Raw genomic sequence first — 17,354 nt, 5'->3', positions numbered from 1 at the left:
GTTTTTAAAAGGGATCTCAATGGACTCTTGTCTTCTACTATCTTGCTCAGTGTCACCAATGAGAAACAGTTCATTTTTAAATTGTTCCACGGATTTATCAGTGAGAATCTATCTAATCCGTTCTCCATGATAAGAGCAGGAGAAGATATGGCCAATCAGAAAGAGCAGTGGCAGAGCTGGGGACAAGATTCTCCGGGGGAAGGAAGGGACACAGGACAAGAGCCACTATGCCAGCACGAGCCGTCTGCCAAGTACAACATGGCACTGCCCGTTGACCTCAGTCCTTGGAGGAGCTAGCCCACCAGGCAGTTACTGTCATACCCATTCTACAGGTGAAGAATCTGAAGCTCAGCTAGCCACCAGGGCCACACAGCTAGAGAGCGGCAGAGTAGAGATGAGGTCCAACTTGGTATCACCCAACACATTCTCTGTCCACTGCTTCCTAAAGCCTCTCTAAGGTTTGGTCCTCATGGGAGATCCCCTGGAAACAAAACTGCCTTTCCGTGTGGACCTTGTTCATTTTCTTTTTCCTGCCACATGGATGCTTGAAAGAAAGGAAGAAACCCCGGATCTGCCCAACATTGGCCCCCCTCACTTGAAAATGCACGAAGACACACTCTTGGTTGGGGCATGAGATCATCAGCAGGATGTGTGACAGGCAGGATCACCCAGCTCCGTTCTCTTGAGCTCCCCGGCCTCCGCTGGGAAGGAGTGGCTGGCCACGGGAGGGTGCTCTGCCACCACCCCACGCGCAGCGGAACATGAGCTCACCTCCCACCACATCCCGTGCTCCAGTCCTCATGGCAAAGGTCCCGGGGGCATTCTCATAAACTCCCCAGACTCTGCACATCAAGCCCCTAACACAAACAAGCACCCCCACTGCGCTGCTGTGGAGGCTGCAGCAACTTCCAAGGGCAGAAGGGGGGCATCTGCCTGGCCACCTCACAATTCCGCTTCTCTCTGTTCTTGTCTGTGTCATTTCTCACGACTTCTGCCAAGGTGCTCATCAGATTGCTGTTTGCAGTCCAGGGATCATAATAGGAAATAAATCGCCACAGGGAAAAGAAACAGAAATTTGCAAAAAGGGACTAATCTCTGCAGGCCTACTCTCCAATTTCTGTTTTCAACACACTCCTCTGAAATGGGACAAAAATCAAAGGTGTAGGCTGTTGGGGCCCTGGGAGAAGCACAGCCTTTCCTTTCTATGTTAGACAGAGAAGGGTCTAATCCAAGCCTGCAAATGGGGCAGAGGAGCTTCCAAACGAGTCTTTATACTTGTTCATCATTTAATTTAATTGATAGAAGAAACCACAGCAGCCATCAATTAATTACAGAGCACTTGCTATGCACATGCACTGACATTCATAATCTCACTAAATCTGAATTACAACTCTCTAAGGTGGATTCTTTTATTATCCCCACTCCACAGATAAGCAAACTAAGGTTTAGAGACCTTAAATAATTGTTCAGGGTTGTAAAGCCGGGCTGGATTTTTAGCCCCGGAAGACCACAAAGCTCTTACTTGCTATGCTCTACTGCTTTCCCTCAGACCTTCAAGTGATGGGTATTCAGATCCCAAATGAAGCCTGGTTTGTTTGTCTAGCTGTTTAACTCACTCCAAAGTCTTACATTAAGATCTTTCAATTTCAATAGACAAGGGTGGGGTCAACCTAGGGGGTGGTACAGGAAGGAGGAAGAAGGGAACCCAGAGAATTCAAATTTATAACAGGAAAATGGCTTAAAAGAGCTAACCGTAGGAGTTGGAGCCAAATGTTTTGGCAGACGCAGCCATGTTCAGGGTGCGTGATGACAGGGACAGTCCTTTTTCCACTCCGCTTTGAGCTGTCTTTATAGAACTTTATCTTTTATGTCCAAAGATCAAATAAAAAAAGATCACATTTAACAAGAACTAGGGGAAATAAACTGGTGGCAATTAAAGAGTAAAAATAACTTTTCTGTGGCTTCAGACCACAGGAGCTTTCTCATTTTAAGAGGCACAGGCAAATCACTTCAACAAGGCCTTTTGGGCTGTGTCGTCTCATGTTTCCTCCCACATCCATGGTGGTTAAAGTTATAGACAGTCATAGCTCTTGAACCTGTGGAATTGTGTAATAAATGGAAGTACAACCCGGCCAGACTCATCAACTCACAAGTGCAACCTTGCAGCATGGAAGAAAAGGTTATGGAACCCATATTCTCAATGAGAGACTTTCCTTCTTTAATCTTTGAGCCTTCTTTCTACTCCACCCTGACTTTGGATGCAAAGTCTGAGAGTTGGCCAAGACCCAAGGAATTCTCATTTCACTGCCTTGTTTTCCACTTGCAGATTTGTTGGGGCTAGACAGTGAGGCAGACCTGAACTCTTCCTCAGGCCTCAAATAACCAGGCTCACTCAAACATCCAAAGGCAGCCAGAGTTATTTGAGATTCCCACCTCTGCTCTATACCACCATCATGTAGGCAGAATTTGGAAAACACTCCTCAACCTTAGAGTCAAGCCAACACCTAGAAAAATCACCAGCTTCCCAGTGAGCCTGCAGACACAAAAAAAACAGAATGACCTATAGGAGATAACTCTGAAATATTCCCCACAATTTCTTAATTTGGTACATAATGTGGGACTGAGTCAAGATAAGATCTGTCTCAACACAAGAAAGAAAAAGTGTTTACCATGTGCACTGGGGCCCTTGTTTTATATGTCAAGAAATTTCATACACTCTGTTTCAAGGTTGAGTCAATCCTTGGTCTGTAACCAAAACCCATCCCCCAAAGCACTGTACCTACCGGTAGAAAGTGGCATAGTCCACAGTTGAGTGGCAGGTCTGAAACTCCCAGGATTTGAGTTTCTGGCATTCTCGATGAGCTCGGAGCTTTACCTTCACCGTCCCTTGACACAGTTCAGGCACTGGTTTTCTCTGAGGTCTGTTGCAGAACTCATTGGACTCTACCCTCCAGGACTCAGCAAAGTCATCCACATCAAACTTGAAGTTTCCATCTCCACCAATTAAGTCATCACGCTTATGTCCATTGTAGTTGCCACAAAGACCACAGAGTTTGCCCTTGAGATGCGGGGCAGCCATTACTTCAACAAAACTGTCTCCATCCCAGGATATTTCCAAACCTAGAAGAAAAGGAGAGGAAAAGAGGATCAACCACTCTTAAATCCACCAATAATTCCCAAGTGCATGTATCCTTACATAGTACATATGACTAACCTCTAACAAGGAACACTAAGGGTCTATCCAAATTCTTGGTTACCATATTAAATGTTATATTACAGTACGTGAAACACTTTTGGGGGCTCAGAATTTTTAAACTGTATAAAGTTTGTCCTTATATGGTACCTTAAGTACCCTGGTTTGACTTGTAGAGGACCACTCATTGACCATGTTCCTCTTAGGTTTATAGTTTTGCCCTTTTCTATAGTAATTGTGTTGGTCCATCTTGTGCTTTCATTTACCCAATGATAAGTGAAATGTGGAAATGGAAAGATAACAAAGATGATAATTTTTAATGTAATTTTTTCTTTATCCAAAAATTCCCCCATGTAATTATACCGTCAAATGAAAATATCTAAATTATTTGTTATAGTGAAACTATTAAAGTAATAAATATATAGCTTCTGAATAGATCCTCTTCAAAGGAAAACACTCATATGGAAATGTCTGAAATGAAAACGTTTGCCTCCTCATCGTTTTACAGACATCCCTGAGACAAGGATGGTTGTTTAATCAATGTTTCCTAGGGTAGAGTTGTTGTGGAACCCTTCCAATCTTCACAGCCCTGAGCTTATCATAAACTTGAACATTTGAGGAGGTACTGGAGGCTACCAGGCCATGGAGAAAAGTTCCTCATGTGCTAGAAAGAATCAGCAGGACTGAACAAACTTGTTCACCAAGGAAATAATCTTTGCTCCAGAAGGTAGAGAACAGAGGCTCCTCTTGGTTTGCTGAACACTGACCATCTAATATGCTAGAGGTTTTGTCTATAAACATTCATGTTTTTTTCAGATATGTGGCCCAAGACTTCAAGGTCCATCAGCCTATGACCCCACTGAATAGTGCCATTTTTATGTCACTTATAGACAGCTAGGTTATGCTGTCACACATCAAAGATCAGTCTGACTAGAAGGTCACATCAAAGATCAGTCTGACTGGTCAAGACTGATAGAAGGTCAAGAAGAAATGTTCTCATATAATCCTGATATTGTGTGTGAAGACGCTGTCCATTAGATAAAGCCTAATCAAGCTCAATCCAGAGCAAATGACACACTCTCCTGGTCAGAGCTTTTCTTTATGTCTCAAATGTGTGTTGGAAACTTTTCTGTTTCCCTGATAATACCCTCACAGTGCCTGAGTTTCCCAGAGAATGGATGAAGTAGGTACCAGTTCGGTGACACGAACACCAGGAGAACATCTACAACAAGTTGGTATGCGTTTCTGCCCTGGTACTTCTCCTTATTCACTGTCACTGTTTCCTAAGAGTGACAACCCAAAGAAAAAGTCCCTTTTTTTTAGCAAAAAAAGAGAAAGTTTTCCCGTGTGTGTTTTTAAATCTTACCCTCCTGGGTTTCTAACAAAATCTAGTCTTTCATTTAGCCTGTTCTGAGCCTCTGGAAAGAGCAACATGACTTTCCTCCCAGAAGACCTTGCAAGATTAGGCTGGTGAGAAAATGTTCAGAAGATGCTCAGAAGTTGGGGGATGAGGCAGTGATGGGAAAGAAGAAAGGGGCAGCAAAGGAGGGAATGGATCTTGTCTGGATATAAAATTGGCATAAGACGAAATCAGAGTGATGTAAGATTAGTAAGAATGCCCAGAAGTAGGATTCTAAAGCCAATACTCCTTAAGTCTGAACATGATCCAAGAGGAGAGAAGGCTAGCCAAATAGCATTACTGTGAGTAGGCCACACAACTTCCACAAGAAAGAGTTACAAATCCACTTTAGGGAGTTACTGATAGAATAAACCAGTGGTATAAAACTGGGTTTCTCGAGAAATAAACAGAAAGGCCCATAAGGAAATCACTGTATGGTAAATGAAAGGAATGGAAGCATTCTTAGTCCAAGGCAAATGGTAGAGAAGATTTCTTGGTTTGGAGAAGGAGCTGGATTCAGAAAAGAACTAGAGTTGGGTAAAGAAGCAAGGAAGAAGGTCATAAGAAAATCTCTCTTAGAGGGAGGTAAACCAAGAAACAGACTCTTAACTGTAGAGAACAAACTGATGGTTACCAGAAGGTAGGGGGTGGGGGGGAGGAGTTTAAATGGGTGGTGGGGATTAAGGAGGGCAGCTGTGATGAGCCCTGAGTGTTGTAAGTGATGAATCACTAAATATTACAACAGAAACTAACAATACACTGTATGTCAACAACTGGAATTTAAATAAAAATTTGTAAAGAAAAAAAAAGTCTCTCTTAGGAGTATTTTGGTGAAGAGAGTAGAGCGATGGGGCAAGGTGATCAGAGAAAGGACACGCTGAGAATATTCACACACTGGACTGACTTCCTCGATAGATCTCTATGAGACAATGGTGTCACCTCCAACAACCACAACTCTCCTATAAAGAGATTTATATTTCTTCATACCCCACCATCTAACACGTTATCTGGCACATAGTATATACTCACTAAATGAATGAATTACCCTGTAAACTGATACACTGAATCTGGAAAGCCAAAGAAATTGTGAATTTCATGCTAGTTAAGACACTGAAATAACAATTTTGAAAAAAGACAAGCAAACTATAATATGATTTGTAAGACACTCTCTAAGGTATAGAAGAAACATGACCTCAGAAGCCTGTAGCCAGGCAGCTGCCCAGCAAGAGAAACAAGGGAAGAAAATCAATTCCGTATAACATTCTAACTTTTAGAGCATACTTCCAAAGACTTTCCATGTTGCAAAATTTTCCAAACTATAAATCTCTTTCCTAGACAGTAGGCAAATACTATTCTTCCAAATGCCACAGTGGTTGAGAATTTATATCCAAAGGAGTTCAAACATCATTACTGACAATGATATAACAAATTTGAGACTTTGGGCAACTGAATTCATTGGAAATCAACTCACAGTGAACAAGCCAATCATTATGTTCTTTTCATGCAATGGACTGGTGGTCCATGCAGGTTTGGGAAGATGGAGACCCACTGTTTTTAGTAAACTCTTCTCAAAACTCTTGACCTCTCAGTCATAAAACAAAACAAAACAAAACAAAGCATGGTCCCCACAGTAAGGGAATAATTTGTAATTCACTCTCTTTTCCTCCTCTTTTCTTTGTTATTAAGAGGATTTTCAATGGACCAATTCTAAGTTTCATACTGTATAGGGATGACTTACACAACCATAGATGCCTTTGTCTATCGCTGTATCATATACATCTGCGTTTGCATGATTGTCATTACCCTCTACGTAATTAAAATCCATGCAAAGTAAATTACAATAGTGACAGGCAAAATAATGAATAAGTTGTAATTGAAAAAACTGCTCTTCCAAAAGATATTTTAAATAGGCATTTATGAGATGAAAACCTTGTGGTAGGGGTTGGGGCTAGTCCTTTCTACAGCTGGGATGAGTTTCCCCATTCCTCTGCATGGGAAATTAGGTAGAAGCAATTGGCAGAGTCAGGAGGCCAAAGCCAAGGCACACGTCCCATCTGGTGGTGTAAGCAGTAGCCACATTCTCTCTGCTGCCTGAAGCACCTTCCAATTATCCCTTTTCACCAGTGAATGTTTTACCAACTTGTTTTTTACCCTTCAATTGTGTAGCCAGGCTCCAGACCACTAGGGGTTTTTTTGTTTTGTTTTGGCGGGGGAGGGAAGTTGTTTCTCTTTTGTTGTTGTTTTTGTTTTGCTTTGTTTTGTTTTTTTTGTTGTTGTTGCTATCATTGTTGCCTTTGCTGTTGTTTACTCAAAGGACAGAGGAGGTACAAAATCTATATACATACCATAGTGATGCTTAAAAATTGATGGGTTTTCTGTTCAGATTTTATACCAAAGGAAAAAAGAATAAGAAAAAATATGTGTAGTCTCCAGGTTCATAAAGTACAGAACTCTACCAAAAGTAAAATAAAAAACCACACTCCCACGTGCTAATGCCTTCGGGTGGATCTGACGTAACTCTCTCAGGTAGAGTTGATGAAGTGAACAGATGGCAGAAAGGAAATATTTTTAAATTATTCACTAAGTGCCAAGAGTTGGGGTAGGAGTGTGATGGGGGTGAGCAGTGCTTTTTCGAGCTACTAAGCCTGCTCCGTGCCCTCTGTACCACCCCGGTTGTTATTAGGTAAGCAACTACAGCCTAATCCCACCACGCGGCACGGCCACCTGCACTCTTCTGCCAAATGATTCCGTCATGAAGTGCTGAGTTCATAAACCACAGGGGCAAAGAGTCATTCCTCCCCTTTTCCCATTCGCCAGCTGCAGGCTTGATTTAAGCTGTTATTTTGAAGAAAGGACGCTCTGATCACATGAGTTTATGAAATTAAAAAAATAATCTATGGGAGAAGAACACTCCAAGGATATATTGTGATATTTTAAATGGACAATCAATAAGTGATAAAAAGAAAACATCCCTCAGGGGTAGTACAAACTGAGATTGGTTTGGGGAGAAGACTTGTGTCTGGAAATGGAATTGTTCCGTTCCAAGGATAATCTCAACGCAAGTTTAGAGCCCAGAGGAATACAGTTCTTCCCTAGGAAGCAGAAAGTTTATGCTACGGGAAATTGTTCAGCTGGGTATTACGGGCATCACATAACTTACCTGCACCGTGGAAAAAAGGAAATTGTAAAATCAAGTTCAAGGCCGAGAAGAGTTAAATTCACTAATCTAATTATGGTGTTTATGATCTAGTGTTATTTTCTTAGCAGCCTCAACCTTTCACTCATTTTTACAATGTGGAATCCTGACAAGAGGACACTTATTCCATAAGGTATTGCCAGCCATGGGCAGAACAGTATCGAAGCTCCTAGACTGTTAGCAATCTTCCAGGATCCAGGATCCCTTTGGGAATTGGGCTGTGGTTGACCAATAATTTCCATATCAGTAGAATCCATTGTGTTCAGCTGGCATGCAAACAGATCAGCAAGGTGCTTCTAATTAGTGCTCTGTAATAATGAGTCATCTTGTGCAAAATTTACGGGGAGCCACGAACTGCTGCTTTCTTTAAAGAAATGAGCTGAGGCCTATATCTACAGAGTGACAAGTCACTTGAATAAAACAACAGGTGTCTGAATTTTCTGAAGACGACTAATCTCTCTAAAATTGAATAAATAGAGCTCTTCACACCTGCCACTTTCAAAGTGAAGTTGGGAGTCCTCTCCCTTTATAGAATGCTCCAGTACATTAATATTTAACTTTTTCTCACTGAAACCACGTTATGCTCTCTAAATAAAAGCTCCCCAGGCTTCGCCTTGGCTTCCTGCCTTTGTTTAGCTAAGCTGGCATTCCATAAACTCGGATCAATTTGTCAAATATATTTTGGCTTGAATTGAAACAATTAACAGCATTCTGAAGGTGCAGCAGAGAACAGTCTCTACTGTTCCTCAAAAGTGCCTGCTCTATCAAATCTTTCCCTTTTGGATCCTTATTATCTAAAGGAACTGGAATGTATTTGATGCTTTTACGCTGTTACATTTTCATCGATATAAAATGCAAGAAATATGTTGATTTCCTCAAGTATCATGCCGACAGAAATAGCATACACCAGGAGAACGTGCGGTTCAATATCAAATTGACAAACAATATGGATTAACCAAAGGCAGCGTGGAAGGAAACAGACATGATATAATTGAATGTGTAAGTGGGCTGAATTCATTCTTTGGGGCTGATTTTGAAGGGCAGACGTCCGCTTCTAAGAAGCCTCTTTAGGTAGTACCCCACAGGCAAGAATGCGAGCTTTCATTGGGCCCCTAGCAGTAACCTGCTAGCACCTACGAACAGCTTGGCCTCGGGGGGATGTGTCTGTCCGTGGAGTGGAAATACAGAGTCCAGTAGGCCACAGGCAATAGGGGATGCTGAGCAAGGGTAGCAGCAAGCAGCTCCACATACCCAAGGCTGGGGGAAAGCGCTCTCAGCGCGCTCTAAGCATCCTCCAGCAGGGCCACTGGTTCTAGACCTCCACTAACTCAGCGAGCACCTTCCCCAGGGTCAAGAATGGACAGGACTGCTGGTCACACAGCCATGCATACTCCCATCTGCACACCCACACATTTGTGGTTTACTTTTGAGGATTCCCCCCTTCTTGGACAGATGCTAACAAGAAAACACTCTTTCTCACAGATGTGAAACTGCACATTACTGGCTGAGCTGGGCGAAACACTGACAATTCCAAGCTGGACATAAAGGGCCTAACATTGTGACAAAACATGAGAAAGAGGTTATTTGGAGAGCAGAAATGCTATTTTTGGACCGAGGATGTCAGCAGATTGCAAGACTGGTGTGACCAGCACTGGACTGCAAGGCTTCACAGTGTGCAAATCTCTCCCACTCTTTTGTGCCATCTTGGAGGTGTCCCTTTGGAGCCCCGGTGACCGGGGATGTGGTCATGCCTGCGGTCGGAACCCTCGTCTGCCTCCAGATTGTCCTCCATGGAAGAGGCAGAGCGCTGAGGCGGTGCCGCTGTGCTGTGCAGGTTGGTGAGGCAGAGGGGCGAGCCAGGGGGACACAGAAGCCCACCTGCTTTGGTCGTCACTTTCAAGAGGTAGCCATCCAGGTCGATGTGGAACTGCGGCGCCTGGCAGGGCAGCGCGATGCGCGAGCCGTTCCAGCGCACGGTCAGGTGCTGCTGGAGGCTGACGGTGCTGGCGCCCAGCACCAGGTCCACCGACTTGGTCCAGGAGAAGGAGCGGGTCCTGCGTGCGTCGTTCTTCACCAGCACCTGGAAGGGCGAGGCAGGGGAGGAGCAGTCTTTTGTCAAAACGTACTGACATGTCCCCTGAAAGTTAAATGTCCGTCCGTCAAAAGTGTTGTAGTGGGGATCTCCGAATACCGTGCAAACGCCGGGCTCTGCGGATGAGTGAGAGACAAAAGCAGGTCATAAACTGAGCGAAGGATTCAAAGAGAAATCAGGGGGCCCTGCAATATTAACCTGGAGGGGGGCACCCACCAGGTATGGGAGGGCCTTAGCAGAGATGCACTAGTGGAAATCAACTTGAAAAAACAAAGAAAAGTTCGGTTGTTTTAAAAGTCTGTGCCAAACGTCCTAGGACGTGCAATACGTTGGGTGCTTTTGCACTTAAAAGTTATTGATAACACTTCCAAAGTTTTAAACCATCTCAATTTTGGAGGCTTGATATGCTTCTATGGTCTTAATATAAGGGATAAAGAAATGAAACTAAGATAATTTTGTAAACAGAACTGCCCTTAATAAACAAAAACCAGAAATGAATAAAAGGCAGCAAAGTAAATGACAATACAGCAAAGCAATAGTATTATTACCATTTAACTGATTCAAAAAATGTGGAAATATGGTATTCTAAATGTTACTTACTTTTTTTTATGGTATTATATTCAACACCATGTATTTACTAAGGACAAATGAATAGAATTGCTAAACAGACACATGTTTAATAGCATTAGGAAACAAAGTACTGTTAAAATTAATAGTCTCTATGTTTTTTACAAATACAAGGTTCCTATATTTTGATCTGTGTATCAAAATCTAAAATTGGATAAAAATAAATTGAATGTGTAAATGAGCTGAATTCATTCTTTGGGGCTGATATTTAATAATCATTTAATAAATCATTTAATAAATTTAAGAAATTCCAAGGCATTCATCCCTTCAAAATACCATTCATTCAAATATTTGTGAAACCCAGGTGAAGTCTGACACTGGGGGCATCTCAAAGATTGTTATAGAAAATTAAATAGTTTCTTTTTTTAAAATGATATTTGGCATTGATTTGTTCTCCGTGTAAAGATATTTTATCTGTTTTAGGGAGGCATGGACAACCAGGAAATGAGGAATTCATTTAGATAAAGGAGCCCACATGATAAAAGAACTATAATAAAAAGATCAATTTCCAGTCAACACCAGCACAGGTTCAGAATATGAAACTATCCTATCAGCAACTGCTCTGAATATGTCAGAGAAGAGTTAAAAGTCAACACAGAGGAAGGATGTGCCAACTGATCTGATAGGACCAATGGGAACCAAGGCAAACGTGTGCTTTTAATTTCTAAAGTGCTTGGAGAATAATGTTGTTTTATGTTATGATACATTATGTCATTTCATATGCCAATTACATTTGACTCCATATAAATCACATGTATTTGGAATTTGGTAAATTATTTGTTCTAAACTTTCCTTATCAATATCTGATAGAGACCCAAAAAGATATAGTTTTTGGTGTGTAGGACAGTTTCAATGAACAAATGCTTTAAGGAATATATAAAAAGCACTACTTGAGGTAAGAGGGTGGAAGAAGTGGGTGGGGGAGAGAAGCTCGAGAGCTCGGCAACAAAGTTTTAATTTGCCCTCCATTTCTATTCCCTTCTCGTCCTTTTCTTGAACGTTTTTTCCTTGTGATTCCAACTTTACTCAGTTTGTTGCTTCACATTGGACCCCACCTCCACCTGCCCAATCGTATATCCACCCCCAACTAGTCTTCCCATCTATCTAACCACCCCATAACGCATGTTCCAGTCCTTTCTCCATGCAATTGCTTTCAAAATTGTCCTATCACATATTTCCCTCACAGTCTGACAAAAGGAATCTTTCCCTGGCATGAAAATGGTGTTTCTTGGTTGACAAGGGGCAAGGCGGTTCTTTGGGACACCCCGAGTGGCATCAGGAAAATTATAGTTCTGAGTTAATATTGTCATGTGCCACAAAAAGACTGTTAACGTGACCACCAGATGCACCAAATTCAAGAGAAGGGATTTTTTCAAGTTCTTAACTCTGCATAGTCAAGAAAACCCAGAACAAATCAAGGCTTTTGAGCTTTGAACTTGAAACAGATGGAGCTCAGGCTACAAAGGCCAAAACCCTAATGAAGGAGCTGAGATATTCCTGAAGAAATCCTCTCTCAGCTGGGAGCAGCACAGGGAAAACACCTTCTGCCCAGAGTCTGAAGTGGCAATCTTCTCCTTGCTCCAGGGATAATCCATGGCTTCTCCTGGTTTTCTGACAACAACTGCATCCAAATTATCATTACCAAAACCAGTAATAGCTAGCACTTAACCGAGAATTCGCTACCTCCCCTAGTACTGTTCTCCATGCCTACAGATCCATAAGAAAATGGATATTTAGATTGTCTCCTAAAATTAAACAAATAGCTAAGCACTTGGTAGTAAATCCATAAAGTGAACTATTACCTAGCCATTGAAAAATTGTATGAATAACGTTTGTGATTGAGGAAACGCTTATGACATGTTAAGTGAAAAACAGGAAACAAAATTCTGCCTTCAGGATAACCTTCTTTAAAAGATTTATTTATTAATTTTAGAGAGAGAGAGAGCGTGGAGGAAGAGGGAGAGAGAGAGAATCTCTCGCAGACTCCCCGCTGAGCACGGAGCCTGACACAGGACTCGATCCCACGACTCCGAGATCACGACCTGAGCCAAAACCGAGAGTGAGACACTCAACCAACTGAGCCACCCAGGCACTCCTGTCTATAGGATAATCCTAACTGTGTTAAAATAAATACACAAATACACACCCCAAAATTGTCAATTTCTTGGTGGCAGGACCACAAGTGATTCTTTTTCTTCCTTTTGCTTTTCTGTTGTTTTTGTTGTTGTCATAGTTTTGTTTTTAAGAGTCAAAATGTGGGCAACTGTAGATAAGGCCAGTTATATGACCAAGCAAATCCTCAAAGAAGCAACAGAAAATATACTGCCTACAGTGGCCCTAGGGAAGCCTGAGCTTACTCACAGCGGGGCAGAAAGCAATGAAGGACATCCCAGGGAGACCAGGCAAGGAAATCACATGTAACAGGGCTGTCAGGGAAGATATTTTTCAAGAGGCCCTAACTTGTAGAAGAGAGGGGTTTGGAGATCAGAATGATTTTTCTCTGTAACAACAAGATAGAAGAGGCCAACAAAATTCCATGACTAGGAAGATGCTTGAGAATTATGTGTTACCTTTGGGGACATTGGTATGATGAGCTAAAATAATTTTGAAACCTTGGCCCTTTTTCCTGGCACCTCTAGGTCCCTGTGCCAGATCCTGCAGGAGCAGTGAACACATGCACTGGAGAATGGCTTGAAGTGAGAATCGCAGGGTCACACAAATCGGCCTAGCTGGAAAGGAAAAGAGCTAGAGAAACACTTAAGGGACACAAATGAATGTTGTAAGCTCACATATTTGTATGTGTGTGTGTGTGTGTGTGTATTTTTTTTTCCAGCAGACCCAGTGAAATGAGCTAAGTCCAAAATGTGCAGATGTCCGGTCACACTCTTCTGGAAAGCTTGGAATGATAGTCGGAACTAGACAAACGGACCATTCTGTAACTAAGTTTGTTTGAGTATGTGTCAGTCAGGGGAAAGAGAGAAAAATTCCAATTTACAAGTAGTGGTATGTTTTTTCATAGTCCTTTAAATCAAATCATCAAATGCCATTTTTGTTTTGGTTTGTTTTCCTTATATGTACACAATGTCAAGCATAAAAAAAAACACTAGAAGTATATAAACCCAAATATTAAGAGTAGTACTTTTTTTCTCTTAAGTAATGGAATTATGTGTGACATGTATTTTCCTCTTTCTTGTTTATGTGTATTTACATTATTATTTACATTACATTTCATTATTTACAGTGACTAGGTATACTTTTAGAATACGAATATTGTCTTAAAAATGAAAAATACTGGATTAAAACATGGTGCTTTGATGTTACATACTTTAATAAGATCGCTATGAGGATTAAGAGAGTTAGGAGGCTTCTAAAAACATAATTCCGATATTTTTCTCCTAACCTCATCAGGTACATGTATTTCTGCCACAAGTATATTTATTCTAATGAATTGCCTTCCTTCTGAGAGCAGTGATTATTCCCAAAACATCCATCAAAGAGAATTAAGGGGAAATTATACAACTCCATGTTATAAAGAAAATAACAGAAATCGAATAGACTCCAAACGCTCACCCCCAAAACACAACCAAACAAAAACAGAAGAAAACAAGTATCATTCATGGTTCTGTGACCAAGAAATAACCACTGTTTACAGTTTGGGAGCTGGGTGTGTGCATGTGCATGTGCATGTGTGTGTGTGTGCATGTGTGTGCTTGTATGTGCATGTGTTAACATAGTTCAGATTATCCTATACATGAAATTTTATTTCCTCTTCACTTAACATGTCATAAGATATCCCCCGTCATTAAAGTCACTTTGAAAACATAGAAAATGACTTTCATTCTCAGTCTTTTACTTCTGCAAAGAGGACCGTCTCTCCTACTCACAGTACGACAGCACCACACAGATCAGCACATGTCCAGAAATGTTCTAACCACGAGAAAATCTCTCAAATAAAAAACACAGCTTTAAACTTTTCTCAACACAAATTGCAGGAATACAGGTCCTCTGGGACTTGGGGTCACCGGGTCATGCAGGAACCCCAGGTGGGTAAGATGTGTGATGATGTGCCAAGTTTGAGTCAAGAACCAGGAAAGGCTGGGATTAGACACACTGCCCTTAACACAAGCCCTTATGCTGCTCCCGCACATGACGTAAGCCTCTGACATAAAGAGGCTGTGAGTGCCCTAGCAGGGACTGAACTTCTCCCCGCAGGAGGCTCTGGCCACACACAAAGGTGTCCCTGACTGCTATCGCCCCACAGGACCTGAGGGCTAAGAGATGCTCCACGAAGTGACACCTGGATTCCTTGAAGATTTTGCATCTTTGTCTTCTGAAGTAAAAACTTAATCTAACTTTACTGTGTGAATGGGCAGGGTGGGGGGAGCGGACAGGAAGCGGGTAGTGGGTCTCTTCCCACCAATCTATAATTCACCAGATAGACTTACAAATCTACATATGAAAAACTCATTTTTAAAAAGTTGAGTAGGCATCTGAAATTAACATATATCTTTTTAAAAAGTTGAGTAGGGATACCATTAAGAATGTAAATTTCTTTTCACATATTTTCCATATACTCACCAATTCCAAATGGAAGAGCAAAGAAAGCAGCTCCTACCTTCAAGATCTAATCTAAAATAAATCTAACCCCAAAGTCATGGCTGACTTCCTAGGGCCTCCCCAACGGAGCCCAGTGCTACCCTACCTCTTACCTTTGCTCCTGGGGTGGGGGTGGGGGGCATACATCTGTCCCACACTTCACAGTTCCCAGTGCATGGATCCTTTACTTCCTCGTTCAAATGCCAACTCCCCACAGCACCTTCCCCAACACCTCAGCCATAGACATTTCTCTTTCCTCAAAATCCCAAAGGCAAAACTGACCACAGAGCTCAGATTATCTGGGACAGTTTTTATTTCAAATGCTCTACCCTATAGATAGACACATGATGTTTTTCAGTTTGAGGGTTAAAAATATCATCACTGAACCCATCACAGGCTTATGATAAATCAATTTCTTCCCTAACTTACAGTTAAAATGTATCCTTAACTCCTAAACCAGGCTTTAAACTCCTTATATGTAAACTTTGTTCCCAGCACCTGGCACCCTGCCTTGTTAATTGCAGGTATATACATATATATTACATGGATTCATCTTTGCATTACTCACAGTGATGCCTGCTATAATACATATGAGGTATCCGTAAATATTTGTTGAATGAATGGGTTAATTAATTAAAGAATACATTTTAGTAGGAAAAAAACCTGCCCACACTGAACTTACTAAAATAGATAGCTAATGACTAGCGTACAGCAGGTTATCAACAGGATTTTATTTAATCAGTTAACTAACTGGATAATTAATTAATGCTCTCAGAAAAACGAATTAAGGCTGCAGATGGAATTAAGGTTGCTAATCAGCTGACCTGGAGATGGGGAGATTATCCTGGATAATCCAGGCAGGACGAACCTCATCACAGGGGTCCTCGTAAATGAAAGAGAAAGGCAGGAAAATGAGTGTCACAATGACACAACACGAGGTGGACTGAACTTGCCATTGCTGGCTTTGAAGACAGAATGGGGCCTCAAGCCAAAAAAATGAGGGTGGCCTCCAGGTGATGAAAAGGTGGAAAACTAAACAAAACAAAACAAAAAAAATGAACACAGATTCTCCCCCAGAGCCTCCAGAAGAACCGCAGCCCTGTTGATACCTTGATTTTGGCCCATTCAGAACCATTTCAGACTTCTGACCTTCAGAACAATATGTGTTGTTTTAAGCCACTAAGTTTGTAGTAATTTGCTATAGCAGCAATAGGAAACTAATAAACCTAGCAATAGCCAAGGAGAGTCGTTTAAAGTAACTACTTTATGCCAGGCACCCTGCCAGATGCTTTCCACATTTTCACTATCTGCTTTAATCCTCACTACTTCCCTACACACCGCATTTCATTACCCTAATTTCTTAGCAATGAATTCGGAGAGGTGGCCATGGTGCCCATGGTCACGCAGCCAAAAGCAGTAAAGACAGAGTCCAACCCAGGCTTTGCAGCTCTGAGGCCAGTGCCTTCCTCAGCATCACTCGATGCTTCCACAGATACCCTGTACCACAGCATCCTACACAGTTGTTGTTAACTAGATGGGATCACAGAGCTCTTTGGGAATCTGGAGAAATGTGAAGACACTCTTCCTCCCAAATGCACACAAGTGCATCCACTCAGATGTAGTGGATGACCACTCTGTCCCAAGACTGATCAAAGAATCCATCACCTTCCATTTAAGAACACTATCTAGAAGTTAATTATAAACTATATTATATGGTTCTCTTATTTGGTATGTTTATATTTCATCTCCCCAGCTTCATTGTAAGTTCCTAAATTCAGGGTCTATACCAGCTTTTTATCCATTTCCTCTAGAGTACCTTCCAGAATACCGAAGACTCACCAAACTTGTTATAGAAGATGCATTTGTACCACTCTTGCCATCCAAGCTCTGACCTTAACATGTCTGCTGTCTATAAACTAGATATTCTTATTTATCACTTAAGAGAGTTGTGCACCTGAGCTGAAGAAGTGGGCTTCACATCTCTAAGTTAATCTAGCTTCCAGCTTTAAAGCCACTTTAGAGCTTTGCAAACATAAGTATGTTGCTTTGAAGACAGCTCTGGGTTTGAATCCTAGTCTTGCCACTTAATGACTAAAAAATCATGTGCAGACTACCTACATCCCCTCTGTCTATTCACCTGTAACATGGGTCTAAGAACAACTACCTTTCAGGTTGGTTATAAAGATAAAGACAGCATTGCAAAAGTGCTGAGAATATTACAGATGCTGAGAATGTAACAGATGCTAGTTAT

The 17,354-nt window shown here is 41.6% G+C and overlaps 1 protein-coding gene across 1 annotated transcript in view; it reads right to left on the bottom strand.

Annotated features, from left to right (window-relative positions):
* The window catches only part of BMPER (BMP binding endothelial regulator), a 243,759-nt gene that overhangs the window by 70,880 nt on the left and 155,525 nt on the right, over nt 1–17,354 (bottom strand). Inside the window, exons 12-13 of the mRNA XM_021699372.1 lie at nt 9,667–9,996; nt 2,784–3,120 (exon numbers count right to left, since the gene is read on the bottom strand). Of these exons, the coding sequence (XP_021555047.1) occupies nt 2,784–3,120; nt 9,667–9,996 (667 nt within the window). The remainder of the gene's footprint in view (nt 1–2,783; nt 3,121–9,666; nt 9,997–17,354) is intronic.

The sequence above is a fragment of the Neomonachus schauinslandi genome, chromosome 12 (genome assembly GCF_002201575.2).
Source record: "Neomonachus schauinslandi chromosome 12, ASM220157v2, whole genome shotgun sequence".
Classification (NCBI taxonomy): Eukaryota; Metazoa; Chordata; class Mammalia; order Carnivora; family Phocidae; genus Neomonachus; species Neomonachus schauinslandi.
Note: the sequence above shows the minus strand (reverse complement) of the source record. Positions and strands in the feature narration are given on the sequence as shown.